Below are 19,375 nucleotides of genomic sequence, written 5' to 3'. Positions count from 1 at the left end.
AACACTCCCTCAGTGTACTGATTTATTCAGTCTCTCAGACTTAGGGATGTCCTGAACCCCATTCCAAACTGCCTCTTCGCCTCAGTGCAAAAAAAGAGCTTATTTACTTACTGAAGGGTTATGGATCTTAATCTCAAAGGCACCTAGAATTAATACCTCAATTCTGAGCACTGCAGTATTTAAATCCCTTCCTGCAGCTAGTAAATATGCTTAGTATATAACACCCTTACCAGTGTTCAGGCGCCTGACTCGGTCAGCTGGAGTTGCTTGTTACCTGTGAGAGTGTATATTACCTATGACATCAGCTTTTCATACAGGTTCTGAACCCATCTACCCATCTTTCGAATTTTGTAGAGTGTGTAAAACTAGTTAGAATATGCATAGTAAAATCCATGCTGCGTATCTAAAATTAAACTTTTAAAACATTAAAATGAGATGAATATATTTACTTATACATCATCACAACAAGGGCTGTTTTGATGATAAATCAACTGAGGAATACAGAGATACTATGTATACACAAACCATACAAATAATAGATAAATAATATATGAACAGGAAATGGACTGCTCAGTAATTAAACTCCCACACCATATGCAGAAACATGACCTGTGGAACAGAGCCCTATATAAAAGGGAACACAAAATGCAGACTTGAGTGCTGATATTTAAAAGCCCTACAGCCATACAATACAGTGGTATTGCGTACATGAAACTAGAACAGGAAGAACATACAAAAATCTTCATGAAATACTAAAGTAACTTAAAGTTATGAATTATGCTTATGCCTTTTACTCAACTACCCTTGAAGTACAGGGAAAAAACCCACCGATATTGGAGTGTAAAATCAGTAGCCTGCGCACCAAGTCAAAGCTGCTTACATGCCTCCACTCGGTAAACACCTGGAGTCATCCCAGTATAAAGCCTATACCACGTTATAATCAGCTTCTTTTTAATCAGTTGATATATATGCAAAAAGTAACTCTTACATGGCTAGCTTCCTATTGAAGTGTTTCTTTGGTACTAAGTACAAAATCAATACTCTCAACTGTCGGAAACAAAACAAGCAATTAAGAACCAAACATACCAAGGCAATAATGGTGCTAAAAATATTTGGGACACCTTACTTTGAATTGTTATGCAAAATAAAATGTTATCCAAAATCCAGCTTCCAGGAAAGTGCTTTACGTTTTGATAATTCTGTTAAAATTTCGTACCAAAAGAAGTCATTTGTAGATAAATCAAAGTAGCTATTCGTCTTATTTTAATAAAGCCCTAAATAGCACTGCTTTACAACACCGACGCAGTAATATTCAAAGCGTGTATTTTACGCGCTGCAGACACTTTACAAAATCAATGCTTCTGGTTTAACACACGGCACATTTTCCGCAACTATCAACACAGTACACGTCGCTACGGCATCTCAACTTAAGAATGGTATTAGAAGCTCACAGTCACACGAAGATCAATTTTAAAAGCGCAGTTATGCCAGCAGATTGTTTTCTTTCGCACCTACAAGCCTCGAAGTTCTTGGAAAGAGAGCAGAAAACCGCGACTGTCGCGCGCGCTCCGCAGCCGCGCGAGGGGAGCGGGGCCCACGCGCGGGCCCCCGCCGCGGCCCCGGCCCCGGCCCCGGCCCCGACCCCGGCCCCCGCCCGCCTCCCAGGAGGGAGCTCAGGAGTCCCCGGCGGGCAAAAGTACACCGAAGCGGGTCACGGGGGCTTTTCTGCTAGCAGGGAAAAGACGGAGGGGGCTGGAGACGGCCCAGGAGACTCGGTACGAAAAACCAAATCGGTTCAGCCTCAGGCGAGCTCCTTCCTCACGGCCCGGCCCCCCCTCCCCGTGCGCTGCCTGGCGGGGGGAGGCTCAAAGGCCCCTGCCCGCCCCGGGTTTTGTGGGACGAGCCGTAAATGGAACAATTGAACTCCCTTCGGCCGGAGGCAGGGCCAACGACCACGGCCAGACCCCACAGCGCGGTGGGCCGCTAGCCCCCCATGGCCCCCGCCTCACGGCCCCCGCCTGAGCCTGCACGGGCGCAGGCTCGCCGCGCAGGACCAGGGCAGCCGTCGCAGTGCGCGGGGACGGACCGTCCCGGGCCGGGCCCCGGCCCCCAGCGCCCCCTCGGCGCTCGGCTAGGCGGGCGGCCTGCGTGGCACCGCCCCCGGCCGCCCCAGTGCCCCGCCCCGCCGCCGCCGCCGCTGCGGAGCACCCCCGCCGAGATGTCCGCGTTGAGGGTCACCCGGGTGAGCGGCCGGGCCGGGCCGGGCGGTGCGAGCGCCTGGGGGACGTGAGGCCTGGGGGGACGGGCCGGGACGGGCTGGGACGGGCCGGGCCGGGCCGGGCCGCGCCGCTGCTGGCGGGCGGTGAGTGGGAGCTGGGCGGCGGCAGGCCCTCCGGTGGCCGGAAAGGGCCGCAGGCCGAGGGAGCGCGGCAGGGCGAAGGGCCGGCAGCTCCGGCGGCCTCGGGGCCTTGGAGCGAGGGCGGCTGCTGCGGGGCAAGCCCGGCTCCCGCCGCCGTGGCCGCCCGCTCCCGACCGTGACAGCTGGAGGGCCGAGGGGCTGCCCCGGAGCCGCGGAGGAGCAAAGCAGCGCAGGGCTCGCTGTTGTTTTTCCTGTCTCCGCATTATTACCCGTGAGGTTTGGCCTCAGTCTTCGCGGCCTGAAGGGGCGTTGCCGTCTGTTGCTCTTCGGCGGAGTTGTGGCACAACCTCGGGGCCCTCGAGGTGCCAAAGGCCGCGCTGCGAGGTCTCCAGAAAAATCCTGTGTACGCCTGGCAGCTCCCGCTCAAACGGTGGAGACGGCTTCGAAACATCAGGGCTTATAGTTCGGGGTGTTTTATACAGTGCGTTTCCTTAAGCACGCCTAGCTGTACTACCTGGGGCAATTTTTATAAGCATGTGTGATGTGTCGTAGTTGTTTTTCTGAAGTACTGACATTCTGCTATATTGAACCACCAATGTCCTCCGAGATTCAAACTAGAAAGTAAAAATTACCTCAAAACTCAGGTAGTACCTTGTTTAGCATTTACACAGGCCTTTTTGTGGTTTCCCCATTTCCAGAGTCATTCATGAGTCTGAACTAGCTGAAGGGCCCTTCGTCAGAGCTTCCTGGCAGCTGTGTTATTTTGCCCCAAAGTGATGCAGCTTGACCACATGTCCAAAGTGTTGCTGTGGCAGTGTCGCTGAGGGAAGAAGTCTCCATCTGAAGCTGGCTGGTGGTTTATAGATAAAAAGTAATGCTTTAGGCAAGGGAAGCAAACAGTTAATGCCTACTGTGGGACATGGGTATTTCAAGTTCAGCCCCCTGACACGTTACCCCAACAGCAAGCTGCTCTTGACAACTCCTTTCCTTCTTGTCCTGAGTTATGTGAGGGAGAATCAGGGTTAGTGACCTTAGCTTATTGTTGTCCTGTCTTTTTCTGTAATGTGCAGCTTTTCAAACAAGTTCTGTAGTTCCTTTGGCATTAAGGTAATGAAGATTGCATCGCTTCCGTGTGTATCATTGTCATACCCTTTTCCAGACAGCAGGTTATTCCAGTGTTAGTCTTGCCACTTCAACGATCGTATTTCTGATTGTGACAGAGCTTATGCAGTAGTGCAAGGAAATGCAGAAGGACTTGCATCTGGGCATCACTAGCAGTAGCTTGTGACTGAATCGACTGTTCCTCTGAGTCAAGCAATAGGAAAGTTGACAGAGTAGACAGATGGTCATCCAAATTCTTACATGTAGCAAACCATGATCCTTTGTCACTTGATCACTCATGCAACGTCCCAGTATGAATCCCACCTGTCCAATTCATATTTCTGTTTGTGGGAAGAGCGTTGAGTTTTTCCAGAGTAACCTTCAGTGTTGACCTTGCATTCTACCCCTCTACGATAGACATAAGTTCTCTAGTATAAATTTGACAGCTTCTTTCATATAGGGTATCACTTCTAGCATTAATTTGAATTCAGTACTTTTTCTAGTGTAGGCAAAACTTTTTGGTGGCAAAGCTATGTATGAGTCTGTAAAGGGGTTGCTCCTTAAAAAAAAGAAAAAAAATTATTACAATCTTCTGGCTTTTTTTCAACCTCATCTAGTCTTTCCAGATAAAATAAGGCATAAAACATTCTGAAGGATCAAGGTCTTTCTAGATGTTTGTTGGTGTTGTTTGTTTGTTTTGTTTTTCTATATAAGAGTTGTAGCAGTAACACAAAACTTAGCAAGATACCATTTTGCAATGTCTGTGGCTTGTGAAAACTTGGAATGGATAATACATTGCCTACTGGAAAATGCAATCCTGAACTACTAATAAACTGACTTAACAGTTCAATATTCAATTATGTCATAGCCTCCCCCTCTTCTATGCCTAGCAGTGGTCTTTCTTCATTTCTTTACCTTTCAGCTTCATAGATGTCTTCAGTATCCTCTGGAAGTAACTTTTTTCACTGTGTTGATACTTATTATTGCCTGTGTTCTTCATGCTTTTTGTCGCGTGACTTTGTAACCATCTCTGCATGCATTCTTATTTTTAAGAGCACAGTCATCTACCACAACTTTATTTTGAAGCTACTTGTTGCCTCCCCAGCTATGCAACTTTCTGTAATGTCCTTGTCTTCTAGACTTTCCAGTAAAATTTTTGTGATATTTTTGCTCTATTACGGTTCAATTTTTTTTTTAATGTTATGAAATAAGTGGCTGGTGTGATCACACTTTTTTTTTTTTTTTTCCTTTCTACATTTTCACATAAGAAAATCAAGAACAAGCCTTTTCTTAGAGTTTAGGCTCATTTGTTTTCACACAGTGTTGATATGGGTCTTTCTAGAAATTTATCCAATTAAATATTTTTCATTTTTTTTCCAAACATTTCAGAGATTCATAACTACTGGAGGATGAAAGAGAATAAAACAACCTTTTAAAATCAAGTTCAGACATGTTTTTGTACAGTATTAAGGTGTTCTGAAAGTAGCTGTAACAATAATATTTGTGGGCACTAAAAAAAACAAAGAAAGCACTTACAATGAAAAAGAATAAATTTGTGGTAAGTATGAGGAAGAAAAATAAACTTCAGATAGTCTGCTGAGTTCTATGCTATTTGGAGTATAATAACAGTAATCACTAAGTGTCCATGGCAGCAGCTTATTAAAAGAAAGCAGACATGAGTCTGGAAATTTATCAAAATATTCTGATAGATATTGGTTAATAGGTAGGTTGTTTTTAAAGTCTTGCTAAATCTGCATGTAGGTAAGCATTGGATAGATAGAATATTCATTAGCGGGCAAGAAAATCAGGTTTGGCGAGTGTGTGTATAAATGAAAGAAATATATACTCCTGTGTCTCTGTGAACATAAATTTTAATTGTGCTTAATTATTTTTATATAATCAGTTGCGCAATACTTAAAAGTGGATACTGCAGTTCACTCGTGCTCAGTGCTCTTAAAGCCTGGGATTCCTGGCATAGCTGTCAGTTCATGTGAGCACTGCTTGCCACGGGAACAAAACTTAAGGTAGCCATGAATTCTTTTATCACTGTAGTAATTGTATTATACTTGATGTGATACTGTTTCTAAAGAGGGATTCTACATTTAATGTTGTGCTGCAGTGAGGCTGGTAGCTTTAGGAGACTTGAGCTGTAAAGATCTTATACCTTACGTTCTTTTTCTCTTTAGCAAATGCTTCAAACCATTGCAGGGCATGGATGGAGGTCATGTTCCAGTAAACCTGCTCAAAACTTACATGTAGGCAAACCTGGAGCTGGCTTTAGCTTTGGTAAGTATTACAGTTTTTGAAAGAAATACAGCAATTAAGGGTAAAGGGCATATTGCAGTGTTAAAAAATATGAAATCTTATATTGCAGTTCAACGTGAATTTAAAATGAAGGTGTTTATTCTAAATAGATTTCTATTCTTTTATAAAAAAATGTTTGAAGACCAAAATTACTTTCTTCCTCAGCTCAGGCAAGCCAAGGTATGTGTGTAGTGTTCGTAAGATTTTCTTTTTTTTTTTTTTTTAACTCATGCCTGTTTTAAGCTTTTTTACTGCCAAAGTGTCTTAGCTTTGAATAATTATCTCACATTGCCATTTACGGTGTTAAAGTAACTAAAGGTAGTCATAGTTGGTTATAAAAAAATTCATCCTCATCTTGGCATATTATAAAGGAAATTTAGTGCGTCAGCAGCTAGATGTTTGAAACTGAATAGCCAGGATCTTCAGATGACATCTGCCTCCTCCTCTTCCTCCATTTAATTAGCATAGCATTCTTCTTGTTTCTCTTGGTAATGTATTTTATGTTACACAGTCCTGTCTACTCCGTTTTCAATATTTTGTGGACAATTTCATCAAAAGTAAGTAAATGCATTGTAGGTGTTGATGAGAGAACAATGGAGGTTTTCTCCCAGGAGGAAAAGGAAGCTGAGCTTTTTTGCTTCTGGAAGAGGCCCAGGAAGTGGTGGTTTGGGATGTCCTGGAAGGACACTCCTGTTTTCTCTTTTCTCGTAGTCTGACAACTGTCAAAATTAAAGGTAGTAGAGAATTTGTGACCTTTTTTTTTTTTTTTTTTTTTTAATTTCTTTATTTAAATAGAACTTACTGATGAACAGAAAGAGTTTCAAGCTACTGCTCGTAAATTTGCTGTAGAGGAAATTATTCCTGTTGCTGCACAATATGACAAAACTGGAGAGGTAAATCTACCATAGTGTAAGGGAAAAAACAGACTTTTATCTTAACCCGCATAAAATTTAAAATGTTGATTGTGATGAACCAGAAAGTGATTTTTCCCTGTCTATTTCAGTATCCTCTTCCACTTATAAAACGGGCTTGGGAACTTGGTCTTATGAATTCACATATACCAGAAAGCTGTGGTAAGTAAATGTTCTTTTTAATCGGTAAAATGAAACAAAGAAAAGGCATTAGATGGGATTTATATGTGCAATTATGGATTCTGTGTAAAATAAACAGTTGCATACTTGAATAATCTAAATTTAATCAGTAGGCAGGTTGACACATACAAGTGTTACTAGGTGTGGATGTAATCAGGAGACAAATTAGACAGATTATGATTTAGTAAATTATGACCAGATTTTCCTACTGTGATTACAACTGCCTAATGTTCCCCTGGTGCACTCTGTCAGCTGATTAGGCAGAGAAATTAGAAGGTCATATTTTGTTCTAGTCTCTGACACAGGCTGGAGCAATTTAAAGAGTTTTTTCCAGAAGGACAGTTTTTCAGTTTAGATTAGGTACAGTACAGCAGTGCTTTGGCAGTGTTTAGGTATATAAGTAACCATGGAAAAAAAAATGTTAAATTATTTTCTTTTGTGCATTTATATTACCTGAAAAAGTTAGGAAAGTGTCCATAGTAGACCCTTTTTTGGAAACTAATCAGAGGATATATCTTGTATCAAAAATTTGATAAATGAGGTTAAGGAGCAAAGAGACAAAAGGAGCAACTGTGAGGACTAGATTTGTTCAGCTACAAATTCTAGAGAAACTGAAGGCTGAAATAGCTGGACTACTGCAGTGTATAGTCACTTGATTATTAAATGAAAAATTACAAGTGGCAAATTGGACAGCATTGCTTTAAAAGGTCTCCAAGGGAGATCTGGGAAAATACATACTAGTAAGCCTGATACACCATGTAAATTAAGAGCAAGTAAGATGAAGTACAGAAATAGTGAATGCAGATAAACATGATATGCTAGAGAAGGTTTTTTGTGAAAGGAAGGCATGCCTCATAAAATCATTGAAGTTCTCTGAAGTAGCTAATTAGTGTGTGAACAAGGGATTCCTGGTTGATATAGAATGCTTGAACTTCCAAAATGAGTTTTCAAAATCATCGGGTTTCATAGTGGAAAAATCAGCAGCACAGCTTTGCTGGGTCTTGTGCTATTTGGAATATCTATAAATAAACTGGAAAAGGGCATCAATACTGAGGTGATAGAGTTTATTGATAATACTAAGTTACTCCGTGTAGAAAAGATGAGGCTGGTGCAAAATGCTGCAGGGGAAGGTCATGAAACTGAGTGACTGTTAAAATGGCAAATGCAATTCAAAAAAGGAAAAGTGATGCGAAGGGAAAGAAGCAATCTGAACTTCACAGAGAAATGGTATCTCCTGAACTAGTTACTGCCTCTCAAAAAAGAGATTTTTGGGCTTATAATAGATAGTTCTGTGAACATCAGCATAATGCTCAGAAGTGGTCAAAACCATAAAATTTAAGGTCAGAAGGGACCTTTAAGTGAATGAAGAAAAAAGCAGAAGGCATAATTATGCTTCTGAATCCAAAATGCACATGCCTCCTTAATTCATTATGTAGTCAGATCCTTGCATCTCAAAAGAGTATTGTGGAAATGGAGAAGGTTCCTAAAAGGATGATAAAGATCATAAAAGATGTATCTTCTGTGTGAGATGTAGCTTCTGTATGAGAAATGTCTAAAATGTCAGTGTCATGGAGAGTGTGAAAAGGAATTGGTAGTTCACTGTCCCTTTCAGTGTAACCAGAAGGCATGAAATGAAGTCAGCAGATGGCAGGTTCAAAATAAATGAAAGGAGATGTTTCTACACGCAGTGTGTAGTTAATTTGTGAAACTCGTTGCCCCTGGGTGAGATTGATGATAAAATTTTACAGAGATTCAAAAAGAGACTGGGCAAATTCACGTAAGAAATATCTGTCAAGAGTTAGCATAACAAAGATACCAAAGAGAGGTATCTCTTTGGCTAAAGGCTCAGGAAAATATTTTTGAGGAAGTATAGTTGTATTGTTATCGTATTTGTATGTATTTCCTGAAGCGTTAGCTTCTGGCAGAAGCAGATTACTGAGTTGGTTATCTGACTAATATGGTCACTTGTGGGTTCCGCGCCCCCCCCCCGCCAAGTGCTGTGGTAGCTCAGGACCCCTATCTATGCTTCTTAAGAACTCTTAATTCTCAAATGTAAAGTAGTCAAAAAATTGGAGTGGTACATTCTTGCCACTTGGTGAAACTTGTCCCATGTTAATCACACAATAACCCTGGAACTGTGATATGTAATTTTTAAATCACCTGTTACTCTTCTGGCAAAACTTTATTTAAAAAGCTGGCATGAGAATGTCTAATCAAACACAGTACACAATCAAATGTATGTGGGGGAATACATTTTTGTTAATTAATTTGTGTAAATGACTAATATATTACAACTTAAACCCATTTTAGTAAATGAAATATTTCAACTGTAGGTGGCCTTGGCCTTGGTAGTTTTGAAGCGTGCCTTATTACGGAAGAGTTAGCTTATGGATGTACAGGGGTTCAAACTGCCATTGAAGCAAATTCCTTAGGGGTAAGTTCTATCTTTTCTTACGTCCCTTAAACTAGAATCTGCACACTTTAAAAAGATGGCTTAATGGTCTAAATATTTTATTTCAGCAAATGCCAGTAATCATTGCAGGAAATGAGCATCAGCAGAAAAAATATTTAGGGAGAATGACAGAGGAACCAATGATGTGTGTAAGTATAACTGCTACACTGTAGAATGTTCCTAAACCATATTAAATATTACTCCTTTTTTTTTTCTTTTTTTCTTTTTTTCTTGGGTTTTTTTTGTTGTTTTTTTTTCCCCAGAAAACACTGACATGTACCCACAACTTAGCCCATTTTGGTTTTTAAATAAACAGTGGCATTTACTGGAAGTTGGGGAGTAGCTAATGCATCGATAAGCAAATAGAAGATATTGCTTGGCAAATCATTCCCATCCTAAGTCACTTATCAAAAATTAGTATCTTTTATTTCCCTTTCAAGAGGGGGTGTAGGAGTTCAAGAAAAGTATGAGGTTTGTACAAGGAGAAACTCAACTTGGATGGGAGTTAAACTTTTCTTTGTGATCTTAAACACTATATAAGCAGTACTTGTTACATAGAAGGAAGTAAAGAACCGTGTGCACTGCATTAAAATCTGAAAAACTAAGCCTCATAAAATGAAGGATACAGTAAAAATGAAATATTACTCGGTGCTCTTATTTTCAGATTTTAAAGATCCTCAGCTTTCTCATCAGAGTTTGTGAAGCCTGAGGAAGTAATGACTTAAGGGTTACAGAATGGTCCTGTTTGATTAAAAGACAATTTTATGTATCATTATGCATTTATAAAGAAAATTAACCGATATATGTTTGGATTCTTGCTCAGACAGCTGTTGTGGGGTTTTTTGGATATATTTTTTTTAAATTTTTTAAATTTTTGTTATTTACTGTTTTGGGTTTTACCATGCAGTTCACTTAAACCTTTTACAGATCAGTTTGATGTACATAGTCTGCAATAATTTGTGGTTGCCTAAAAATAGACCTTTTATTCCTCAAGATTTTGCATTTTACTTTATTTTAGGCTTACTGTGTAACAGAGCCTGGAGCAGGCTCTGATGTGGCTGGTATAAAAACAAAGGCTGAGAAGAAAGGAGATGAATATGTCATTAATGGTCAGAAAATGTGGATCACAAATGGTGGGAAAGCAAACTGGTATGTTAACTGTTAACTCATGTTATGTTTTCAGTTGTTACTTTATATAGTGGCTCCCCCCCACCCCCAAAGTTAAATTCTTTAAAGATCTAAATTAAATTCTTTATGAATCTGAATGTTTTTTGTGTTTCAACACACTACACTTCAATCTCTGACCAGTTTATCAGGATAGGATATAAGAATGCAGTCTCAGGGCTGTGCAAAGCCTAAAAAGGAAAATGAGCAATGACATGACAACTCCTCACTCAAGAAGGCCTCTCGAATCTTGCTGCTATCAAACAAAAGTAATTCTGCTTTTTCTTCAGGGCAGGACAGTATGATTTAATTTGCAAAGTACTCAAGAGGCTCATTTTACTAGCTACCTTGCTTTGTAGTTGTGGTGATTGAGATCAGTTGCTTCTGATTCTACTAGAAGCACCTCTCATTTCTAGTGAAGCTAGAAAGCACTGTTGGATTGTGGTGTTACATTTTATTTTCTGAAGGGAAGACATTTTCCAGCTGTCAGAGAATCCAAATATTGCTGTGGTGTCTATGGACTGTGCTTTATAATATAAACCTCTTTCATCGTGTCTCACATCACACTGATTTGCAATACACAGATTCTTCTTAATTGAAGTGGAAAAACTTTATACAATTTATCCAAATTCTGAATTTTCTAGTTATTTATTTCCTTCTTCAAGGCAGATCCATCAAAGACAAATCTACCAGATATCTTTTGACATTACTGAACACCATAAATGTGATTTACAACTGTTTGATTTATAAGGGTAATACTTATTTACAACTGATACTTAGATGAATAGAATTAAGGTCTTTTAAATCAGGTGATAATGTTTTGCATGCAAGAAAGTATTTCCTAAGCATTAATTTTTATGTATGTGTTGTGAATAGGTTTCCTTTGTACTATTCGTGAAGCTGGTAGTATCACAAAGATTCAACAATACATGGAAAAGGTGGAAAATCTTTGCATGGTGATCTGAAGTAATTGAATCTTTGAAACTTCCTCTTTTGTTCCCTCTCAGTTTATTTTTGGGATAGGCAAGAAAAAAGGGGTTTTATTATATGGTAGAAATGCACATAAAAACATTTAAAATGTTCGCTCAAAAAGTATCTGGTTGTTAAATGTAAGGATAAACTTCATCCCTCTTCTTTTTTTTTTTTTCACTAGGTATTTTTTGCTAGCTCGTACCAATCCAGATCCAAAGGCTCCTGCAAGCAAAGCTTTTACTGGATTCATTGTGGAAGCAGATAGCCCTGGAATCCAAATTGGAAGAAAGGTGAAGAGCATACCTCTTATTTGACAAGACAGGAATTACTGTTCAGTTCTAAACCAATAATGCAACAAATTACCATTAAAGAAAAAAAGGCTGTTGCGCAACTGAACATTTTCATACGCTCATGTACAATATCTTTTCATTTTCACAATATACAGAAACTATTCATAAGATGTACTTAATTATAATGTTATTAATTCAGATAAGAAATTATTCAGAATGGTCTAAAGTAAGATGACTTTGAACAGTTGCAAAAGAATCTTTGAGAACTATTTTATTGACAAGTGCCAGTAAATGAGAAGTAATATGCCTTGAAAGGATAAGCAGCAAATTGGACAATTTTAACCATAAATACACACAGAGCAAGCTTTAATTTTAGCTACTGCTGGTTGAGGAAGAGGCCTTGGAGACACTGGTCCTAGTTGTCTCTTTTAGGGGCGGGGGGGGAGTACTATTTTTAGTAGTAGGCAAAACTGGATGATTAGGAACATTAGGAAAGGAATCAAAAAATTTGAAAAGCTCATTTATTTATTTATTTACTTGTAGTACACCTGTACGGCCTGCATTTTAGATTCTTCACTTTTTCCACTCCCATCTCAAAGGATGTAGTTGAACTAGAGAAAGACAAGACTACTGATTACAGCTAAAGAACCGATTTCATATAAGGAGAAAGTAAACTGCCCAGCTTAGACAAATTAAGGGGATGCTGGTCTGCAAGCGCAAAACTAGTATTTGTCATGTATATGGTAATTTTTAGATGCAGTGTTTTTGGGAACAAAGCATACTTTATGCTTTGAGTAAACTAAACAATGAAAACATATCGTACCTTTGAATAAAACAATTTAGCTACACCTCTGTAAATCTCCCATTTCAGGAAATGAATATGGGTCAACGCTGCTCGGATACAAGAGGTATTGTCTTTGAAGATGTGAGAGTCCCAAAAGAAAATGTATTAATAGCTGAGGGAGCTGGCTTTAAAATCGCAATGGGAGCTTTTGATAAGACCAGACCACCTGTAAGTATCAGAAATAACTTATTTTAAAAATATAGCAGGAGTTTCTGATTTTTTATTCTGTGCTATATTCAATTCAGGTAGCAGCTGGTGCTGTTGGATTAGCAAAAAGAGCACTTGATGAAGCTACTAGGTACGCTTTGGAGAGAAAAACCTTTGGGAAACCAATTGTTGAAGTAAGTGGAGGTGGGGGGAAGAGAGAGAATATAAATAAAAGCTATGTTTTCACACCAGATGTCCTACTACTGATTTGCCAAGGTTATTCCTTGGCTTTTTTAGTTCCTAATTTTTGCATTGTATCTCTGCCATCTTGGAGTTTCCAAGTATATAGGTCAGCACCATTTAAGTAAACTTAAAGTAAGCTTAAAGTAAGTAAAAGTAAGCTATGTGGTAACTTCAGGAATTTTTCTGTAATTTATCAATGATAATAGTAAAAGCAGAAAGAAAACTCTGCCCCCAAACACAAAACTCAGGTACTATCAGGACATACTTAAGTTCTTCAGTGCTATTAAACAGGGATTTTCAGGAAAGGAAGAAACATCTGAGGTATGCGAAATGAGATGCACAGTACGAATACTAATAGAATACATTGCAAATCACACTGCTTACCAGTTTTAAAGAAATATGAATAAACAGCAAGGTAAATACCAATCTCATAAATAGTAAAGAAGAACTTCATAATTCAGTATTTAATCCCTATGACTAAATGGATTTGAGAACTAAAAACTTAAAAGTCTAATTCAACATATAATTATGAGAGCCTGATCCATATTCTGTAGAACTCCTCTAGTACAATTTACTGAGTTTGTTGAAGAGATCACTTTATTAAGAAGATTATATTTTTCTTGGATGTCATAGAATATTAAGCAGGCAATGTTAACCTAGTTTGTTTCATCATTCATAGCACCAAGCAGTGTCTTTCTTGCTTGCTGAAATGGCAATGAAAGTGGAACTTGCTAGGATGGCTTACCAGAGAGCTGCATGGGAAGTTGATGCTGGTCGCAGGAACACCTACTATGCTTCCATTGCAAAGGCATTTGCTGGTGACATTGCAAACCAAGTAGCTACAGATGCAGTACAAATTTTTGGAGGAAATGGATTTAATACTGAATATCCTGTAGAAAAACTAATGAGAGATGCTAAAATCTTCCAGGTAAGTAAAAGAGAGAATGTGATCTTTATAGTAATGCATAAATATTATATAAAATAAACTTACGGCTACTTATTTCAAATCATGATGTACACATACAAAAAAGAATGTTTTTAGAATGAAAGCAATAATCCTTCAATTTAAAGAAAGAGTCACTCAAATCAGGCAACTTCTTGCATACAGAAATCATTGCACTGGACCAACAACTCAACCCACATAAGAAATTTTTTTTTTCTTTTTTTAATGTGGTAACTTTGAAATTCTTGGACTCTTAATTTTGAATCTTTTGAACTCTTCGAAGAAAAAAACATAGAGAAAACTGATGAAAATACTAATGCTTGCTTTGGTATTCTGTAAGTAGATGTTTAATGTTTAAGTTTAATGTTTAAGTAGATGTTTAAGTTTATGTATAATGTTGTTCTTGAAAACCTTCAGTGGTGGAAATCCTCTGATCATTCATATATATCCTGGACTGGTGCCTGCCTGTAGTTTAGCTTTCCTCTCAGCCTGAATGCTAAAGCAGCTTCTTCACCTTTTTCCTCATAAGTTGGGGGTGGGTTTTTTGCTTGTTTGGGTTTTTGTTTTGGTTTGGTTTTGTTTCCTTTCTGTTTCCAGCCTCTTCATCATTTGTTGCTGTACTCTAAACCTTCTGTTTGAAACCTTGGTATTATAAGCTGGGTAGAATACTTTGGTTGAGATACCACCAGTATTGAGTGTCATGGAATTATTATCTTGCATGTGTTGTATTAACAGAAGTGTGACACAACCTGGAGTGATTAGCCTTGGTTTTTTAACACAAAAACTGCTCATATTTACTCATGTTTAGCCCATGGTCACCCGTAATCCCCAGGTTTTTTCCCACAGTGTGACTGCCAAGAAATTATTCCATGTCATGTCATAATTCTTCTATTAGCATATACTATGCTACAGTTCTGTATTCAGCAATAATATTTTAATTGTGTTCAGCAAAACCAATAATCTTTATTGACATTATATGACATTAATAGTGACTAGATAAAACATATCAAAATAGATACCAAGAAATGTCTGCAGACCATGACCTGTAATGTTAGTTAGTTATAGCAGCTGTCATTCTTAAGATTCTAGGTGGTTAATATTTCTCTTACAGCTGACTTTAAAATGATAACTATTATACTCACTAGCCAAGAATTTATTTTTCTCTATTTAAGGAAAGACAACCACTATTTTGGAATCTAAAGGTTCTTAGAACTAATTGCACTCCTGTGAGTGAGGAAATGAATGATTAATTGAACTTTATTATGATTGGGCTTTTTTCCTGTCAGGTTGCATGCTTTTCTAGAGAAAGGTGGTGTGAGGGTTAGAAGTTTATTTGGAAGCTGAGGTTGATTTTACAGGCTCCCAGTTATTTAGATTTTCCATTACACTGATCCATCACAAATGCATGGCTAAGTAGACTTTTTTTTAATTGTTCGGATTAATCAGATTTAGTATTGAATTGTTGGTGTTTTTCTGTTCCATTTCATCCCCAAAAGAGTTCAGGAAAGGCTTTTGTCTTTACAATTATTTTGTCCATGTCTCTTGATTATGCCTTGCACTTCACTGTGCTTTACCGTATTGCTGCCCAGTTCCAGATGGTATATGCTTTTGGCTGTATGTTTCGTGTACAAAAACTTGTTTTTTCAACTTTTCTTCCATGTATTTGATCTTTTTCAGTATTACACAATCCTAATACTGTTTTTACTGGTAACATTTTTACATGTCCTTACTCTGCTCTAGGTTTGTCTGGCCACAAATCTAGGCTACTCTGGTAGAAACTCTAGCTTAGTTTCCCTTCTCAGATTTGGAAAACTTCCCTTCTTTAATTTTCAACGATTCCTGAAACTATTTCGATTGGCTTATAAACCAAAACCTTTCTTGTAATGACTTAAGAAGATTGTGAGTTTTGATGTCTTAACACTTGAGTTCCATGGCTGTCTTCATCAGCAAGTAATTTAGTGCAATAGGAGCAGATGAGTAGATTGCAGGAATAGCTGCCGAGGCCCTGACAACTACCCTACAAGCAGTTTGAGCAGACTGAGTTCATAACGAGCCTCTTTGGTCCCTTGGACTGTATGTCCCCACTGTGCATGTAATTGTAAAGATGCTGTTGTAGGCTTGGGCCATTATGTCTTCATTAGAGATTGATGGGTATTTGGTATATAGAGAAAGCAGAACTTCCATTTCAGTTTGCTCCAGATGGCACCTAGTATTCACAAAACAGCCTGCTCTATGAACTGCATCAACATGGGGTAAGCAGCAGCACTCAGAGAATTCACTTTGGGAATGAAGAATTTCTTCTGAACCAAAAAACTAATGTGAACACAGATTCTAGTGTTTTTATTTTCAAAAAGCTTTGTAAGGTTCTTGGGAAGATTGTTCCTGTAAGTGAATGAGATAGTGAATTTGCATGAACTTGAGCAATTTGCCAAACTAAATTCTGGCAGAACAGGGAGCTGAAACACTTGAACCCCTAAACTGTGTTGCTTCAGCCCTTGCATTACGCTCCAATATACTTGTGGAGCATATGACCTCCTTCGGCATTAGAACTAAATATATACTTTGTTGTCTATCTTTGACTTTGCTGCCAGCAAAGTAATACAACAGAGGGATGATGCAGACTGTGTCTAGAAGAAAATGCAAGAATACATGATTAAAAAAAAAACCAAAAAACAAAAAAACAAAAAGCCAAACAAAACTATACAGGAGAGAGTACTAGTTAACAAGAAGCAATGGAAATAAATGGACCCAAGAGAACATTTGGTATGACCTTAAAAGGCTAGTCAAAGAAAATACAACACTTGCAGCACAAGTCACCTCCTCCCTTTCATGTATTGTTTTAAAACCTAGATTATGTATTTTCTTCCTCGGATAAGAAATTTTCCTTCTTCACCCACCATGTCTGTTTGTTTGCCTGAGAACCTTACTGAGTTTAGATAAGAGCACCTGAGAGAACAAAACTGTCTCCTAACATGTTGTATGTTATTTATTCCATTTACCTCACTGTAGTTACTCTGTCACAGTGGAATTCTCTCAGTTTTCTCTGTCTTTACGCACATCCTAATCCACACTGGATTAGTGCCATGAATGTTTAAAGTGTAGATCTGTTAAAACCTTTTAAAAAATCATCAGCTAACATTATTGCAATTCTTCTTTTCAGATTTATGAGGGAACTGCTCAGATTCAAAGGATGATCATAGCTCGTGAACACGTTGGCAAATTTAAGGCTTAAAGAAATGTATAAAGTGTGTCTGGCACTGCTGTAGTGCTCTGTGTTCTCATGGAAGAGGATTTTAGTGCATTTCTCAATAGAATTAAAAAGCCATGGAGAAAAAAAAAAACTTCCCTTCAAAATCTTTTTATTCTCTACATTATTAAGCACTGCTTCCGTTCTGCCTATCCAGTCCCTCACTTCATTCCTGACTAACAAAGCTGGTATTTTCTAAACATTCTGATTTCCAAAGTGATTGGTTGTTCAAGTACAAAATGGGCAAGAAATGAGAACCTCACAATGCAATGTTTTCTCACTATAGAATTAGATGATCAGAATGTTATTTCTGACAGTCATTGCTGCATTCTAATAAATTTTTTTTTAAAGTGTGGTTGGTATTTACTCATTTTACTTGTCATATCACTTAAATTGTATTTTGGGCAAGTTGTCCAGTGTCTGACATATGCTAGTAGCTGTACCTCAGTTCCTACCATGCTACTGCCCACAGCAGCTGAATAGCCTTTCCAGATCAGCAGTATGAAGGCCTGCACTGTTACTGTCTGCACATGTGTCTGTTCTGAGGATTTAAATACTATCCATTAGTAACAATATTGGCTTGAGAGAATGTGGCCTTTTGCACTGTTACACTCACTTAAGCAAGTAAATGTTCAACTAGGATGATTCACTTCAAGTGCAAGTGTGTAGCTTTTCCTTAGGAATGACTTCTGAGATGGTGTTTACTTCAAATCCAGTACATTTAAACCTATTATTCCTTTCCATGAGTGTATATACTAAACCGTGTTTGCAGCAGGAACAGCTGAGAAGGAGGAATTGTTATGAGATTTATTTTTTTTTAACCTTGGCTAGACCCTTCTTGGCAGTGCTGGCAGAGCAGACATTCCCTGGACTTCTTGAGCAAATTACTTGGCATTGGTGAGGCTGTACCTGCAGTACTGCATCGAGTTCTAGGCTCCCCAGAACAAGATAGATACGGACTTAACTAGAGGGAGCCCAGCACAGGGCCGCAAAGATGATTAAGGGACTGGAGCATCTGTCATGTGAGGAGAGGCTGAGACTTTAGTTTGGACAAGAGAAGGCTCAGGTAATCTTATGTACATGCATAAATAGCTGATGGGATGCAATGAAGAGGAGGGAGCCAGCCTCTTCTTGGTAGTGCCCACTGACAGAACAAGAGGCAATGGGCACGAATTCGAGCACATGAAGTTGCACTGGAACACAAGAAAACACTTTTTTTATTGCGAGGGTGGAGTCTCATCTGTGGAGATACTCAACTGGACACGCTCCTGGACAACCTCTGTTAGCTGACTCTGCTTGGGCCAGGTGGGTTGCACTCAATGATCTCAGGAGGTCCCTTGGAACCTCAACAATTCTGTAAATTCAATTGCAATTTCTCACCAAAATGTCCTTGCCTCGCTGTGATCTCTTCCGTCCACCATCTGAATTTAGTGCTGGATAGTACAGTTACTGTCACCAGGTATTGTTTTTGCAATGCTTATTTCTTAGGTAGGCCACCTGGAAAATTAGGTCTTTAAAAGCGTTTAATCACTATAAATCACCAACTTGCTTACCTGCAGGAAGACCAATAATGCAACATCCTTGGTAAGTATTTGAGATATGTAAAAAACAGACCATATTTTTGACTGTTGCATGCAAGCTAGCATACTAGATTCTAGACATATTTCTTGTCCAGAAGCAAAATGGCATTTCTGCCTGGTATGGTTCTGTGGAGGATGTGTGCCAGCATCAAGTGTTGGTAATCAACAGGATGATCATCCTAGACAGTTCTAATTAGGAAGTGAAGTGGGGGTTTGGGGCAAAAGGACGGTTACCCTCACAAGCTCCGAGACTGAATTCTTGGACTTGGTCTTCCATAGCCCTGAGGTAAGGGAAGGAAGCTGAAGCGTTTCTAAACGTTGTCCTGTTGGCCGTGAGGCAGGAAAGCGCACGCTGGGAGTTGGCGTGCTCCGAAGTCGCTGCCTCCCCTGTCTCAAGACACCCTGTAGCTGTGGCGGGGCTCCTGCTCGCACAAGGCTGGCGAGCGGCCCCTCCCGCCGGCCCGCTGCGGGCTCCCGGGCGGCCGCGGCCTCGGGGGCGCCCACGGCCTCGGGGGCGGCCACCGCCCGCCCGCTCCCAGCCTCGAGGGAGGCGCAAGGACGGAACGACCCGCCGCGGCTCCTCGGCGCCTGCCCCGCTGCCCGCCACGGGAGCCGCCCGCCACCCTCCCGGGAGCCGG

General features: G+C 39.6%; 1 protein-coding gene across 3 annotated transcripts; it reads left to right on the top strand.

The window, feature by feature from the left end:
* Positions 1 to 2,117: 2,117 nt before the first annotated feature.
* ACADM (acyl-CoA dehydrogenase medium chain) lies at positions 2,118 to 17,510 on the top strand. Of its 3 annotated transcripts, XM_049808623.1 has the most exons (13): positions 2,160 to 2,242; positions 4,850 to 5,018; positions 5,647 to 5,746; positions 6,560 to 6,657; positions 6,768 to 6,837; positions 9,189 to 9,289; positions 9,376 to 9,456; positions 10,326 to 10,456; positions 11,625 to 11,733; positions 12,605 to 12,745; positions 12,823 to 12,918; positions 13,647 to 13,895; positions 17,071 to 17,510. In XM_049808623.1, the coding sequence occupies exons 2-13, from the start codon at positions 4,998 to 5,000 to the stop codon at positions 17,140 to 17,142; spliced, it is 1,269 nt and encodes a 422-aa protein (XP_049664580.1). In that variant the 5' UTR covers positions 2,160 to 2,242; positions 4,850 to 4,997; the 3' UTR covers positions 17,143 to 17,510. The 3 variants fall into 3 exon arrangements, with proteins under 3 accessions (XP_049664579.1, XP_049664580.1, XP_049664581.1); XM_049808622.1 differs by lacking the exon at positions 4,850 to 5,018 and having other exon boundaries at positions 2,118 to 2,242; XM_049808624.1 differs by lacking the exons at positions 2,160 to 2,242; positions 4,850 to 5,018; positions 6,560 to 6,657 and having other exon boundaries at positions 5,646 to 5,746.
* Positions 17,511 to 19,375: the final 1,865 nt, after the last annotated feature.

Source organism: Accipiter gentilis, chromosome 8, assembly GCF_929443795.1.
Source record: "Accipiter gentilis chromosome 8, bAccGen1.1, whole genome shotgun sequence".
Lineage (NCBI taxonomy): Eukaryota > Metazoa > Chordata > Aves > Accipitriformes > Accipitridae > Astur > Astur gentilis.
The sequence above is the reverse complement of the archived record's forward strand: the minus strand, read 5'-3'. Positions and strand labels throughout refer to the sequence as shown.

Bases quoted from the DNA above. Each gene is read 5' to 3' on its own strand.
- ACADM (XM_049808622.1), top strand. From the start codon at position 2,219: ATGTCCGCGTTGAGGGTCACCCGG. The intron at 2,243-5,646 runs GTGAGCGGCCGG...TTTTCTCTTTAG, and splicing joins CCGCGTTGAGGGTCACCCGG to CAAATGCTTCAAACCATTGC. The intron at 6,658-6,767 runs GTAAATCTACCA...TGTCTATTTCAG, and splicing joins AATATGACAAAACTGGAGAG to TATCCTCTTCCACTTATAAA.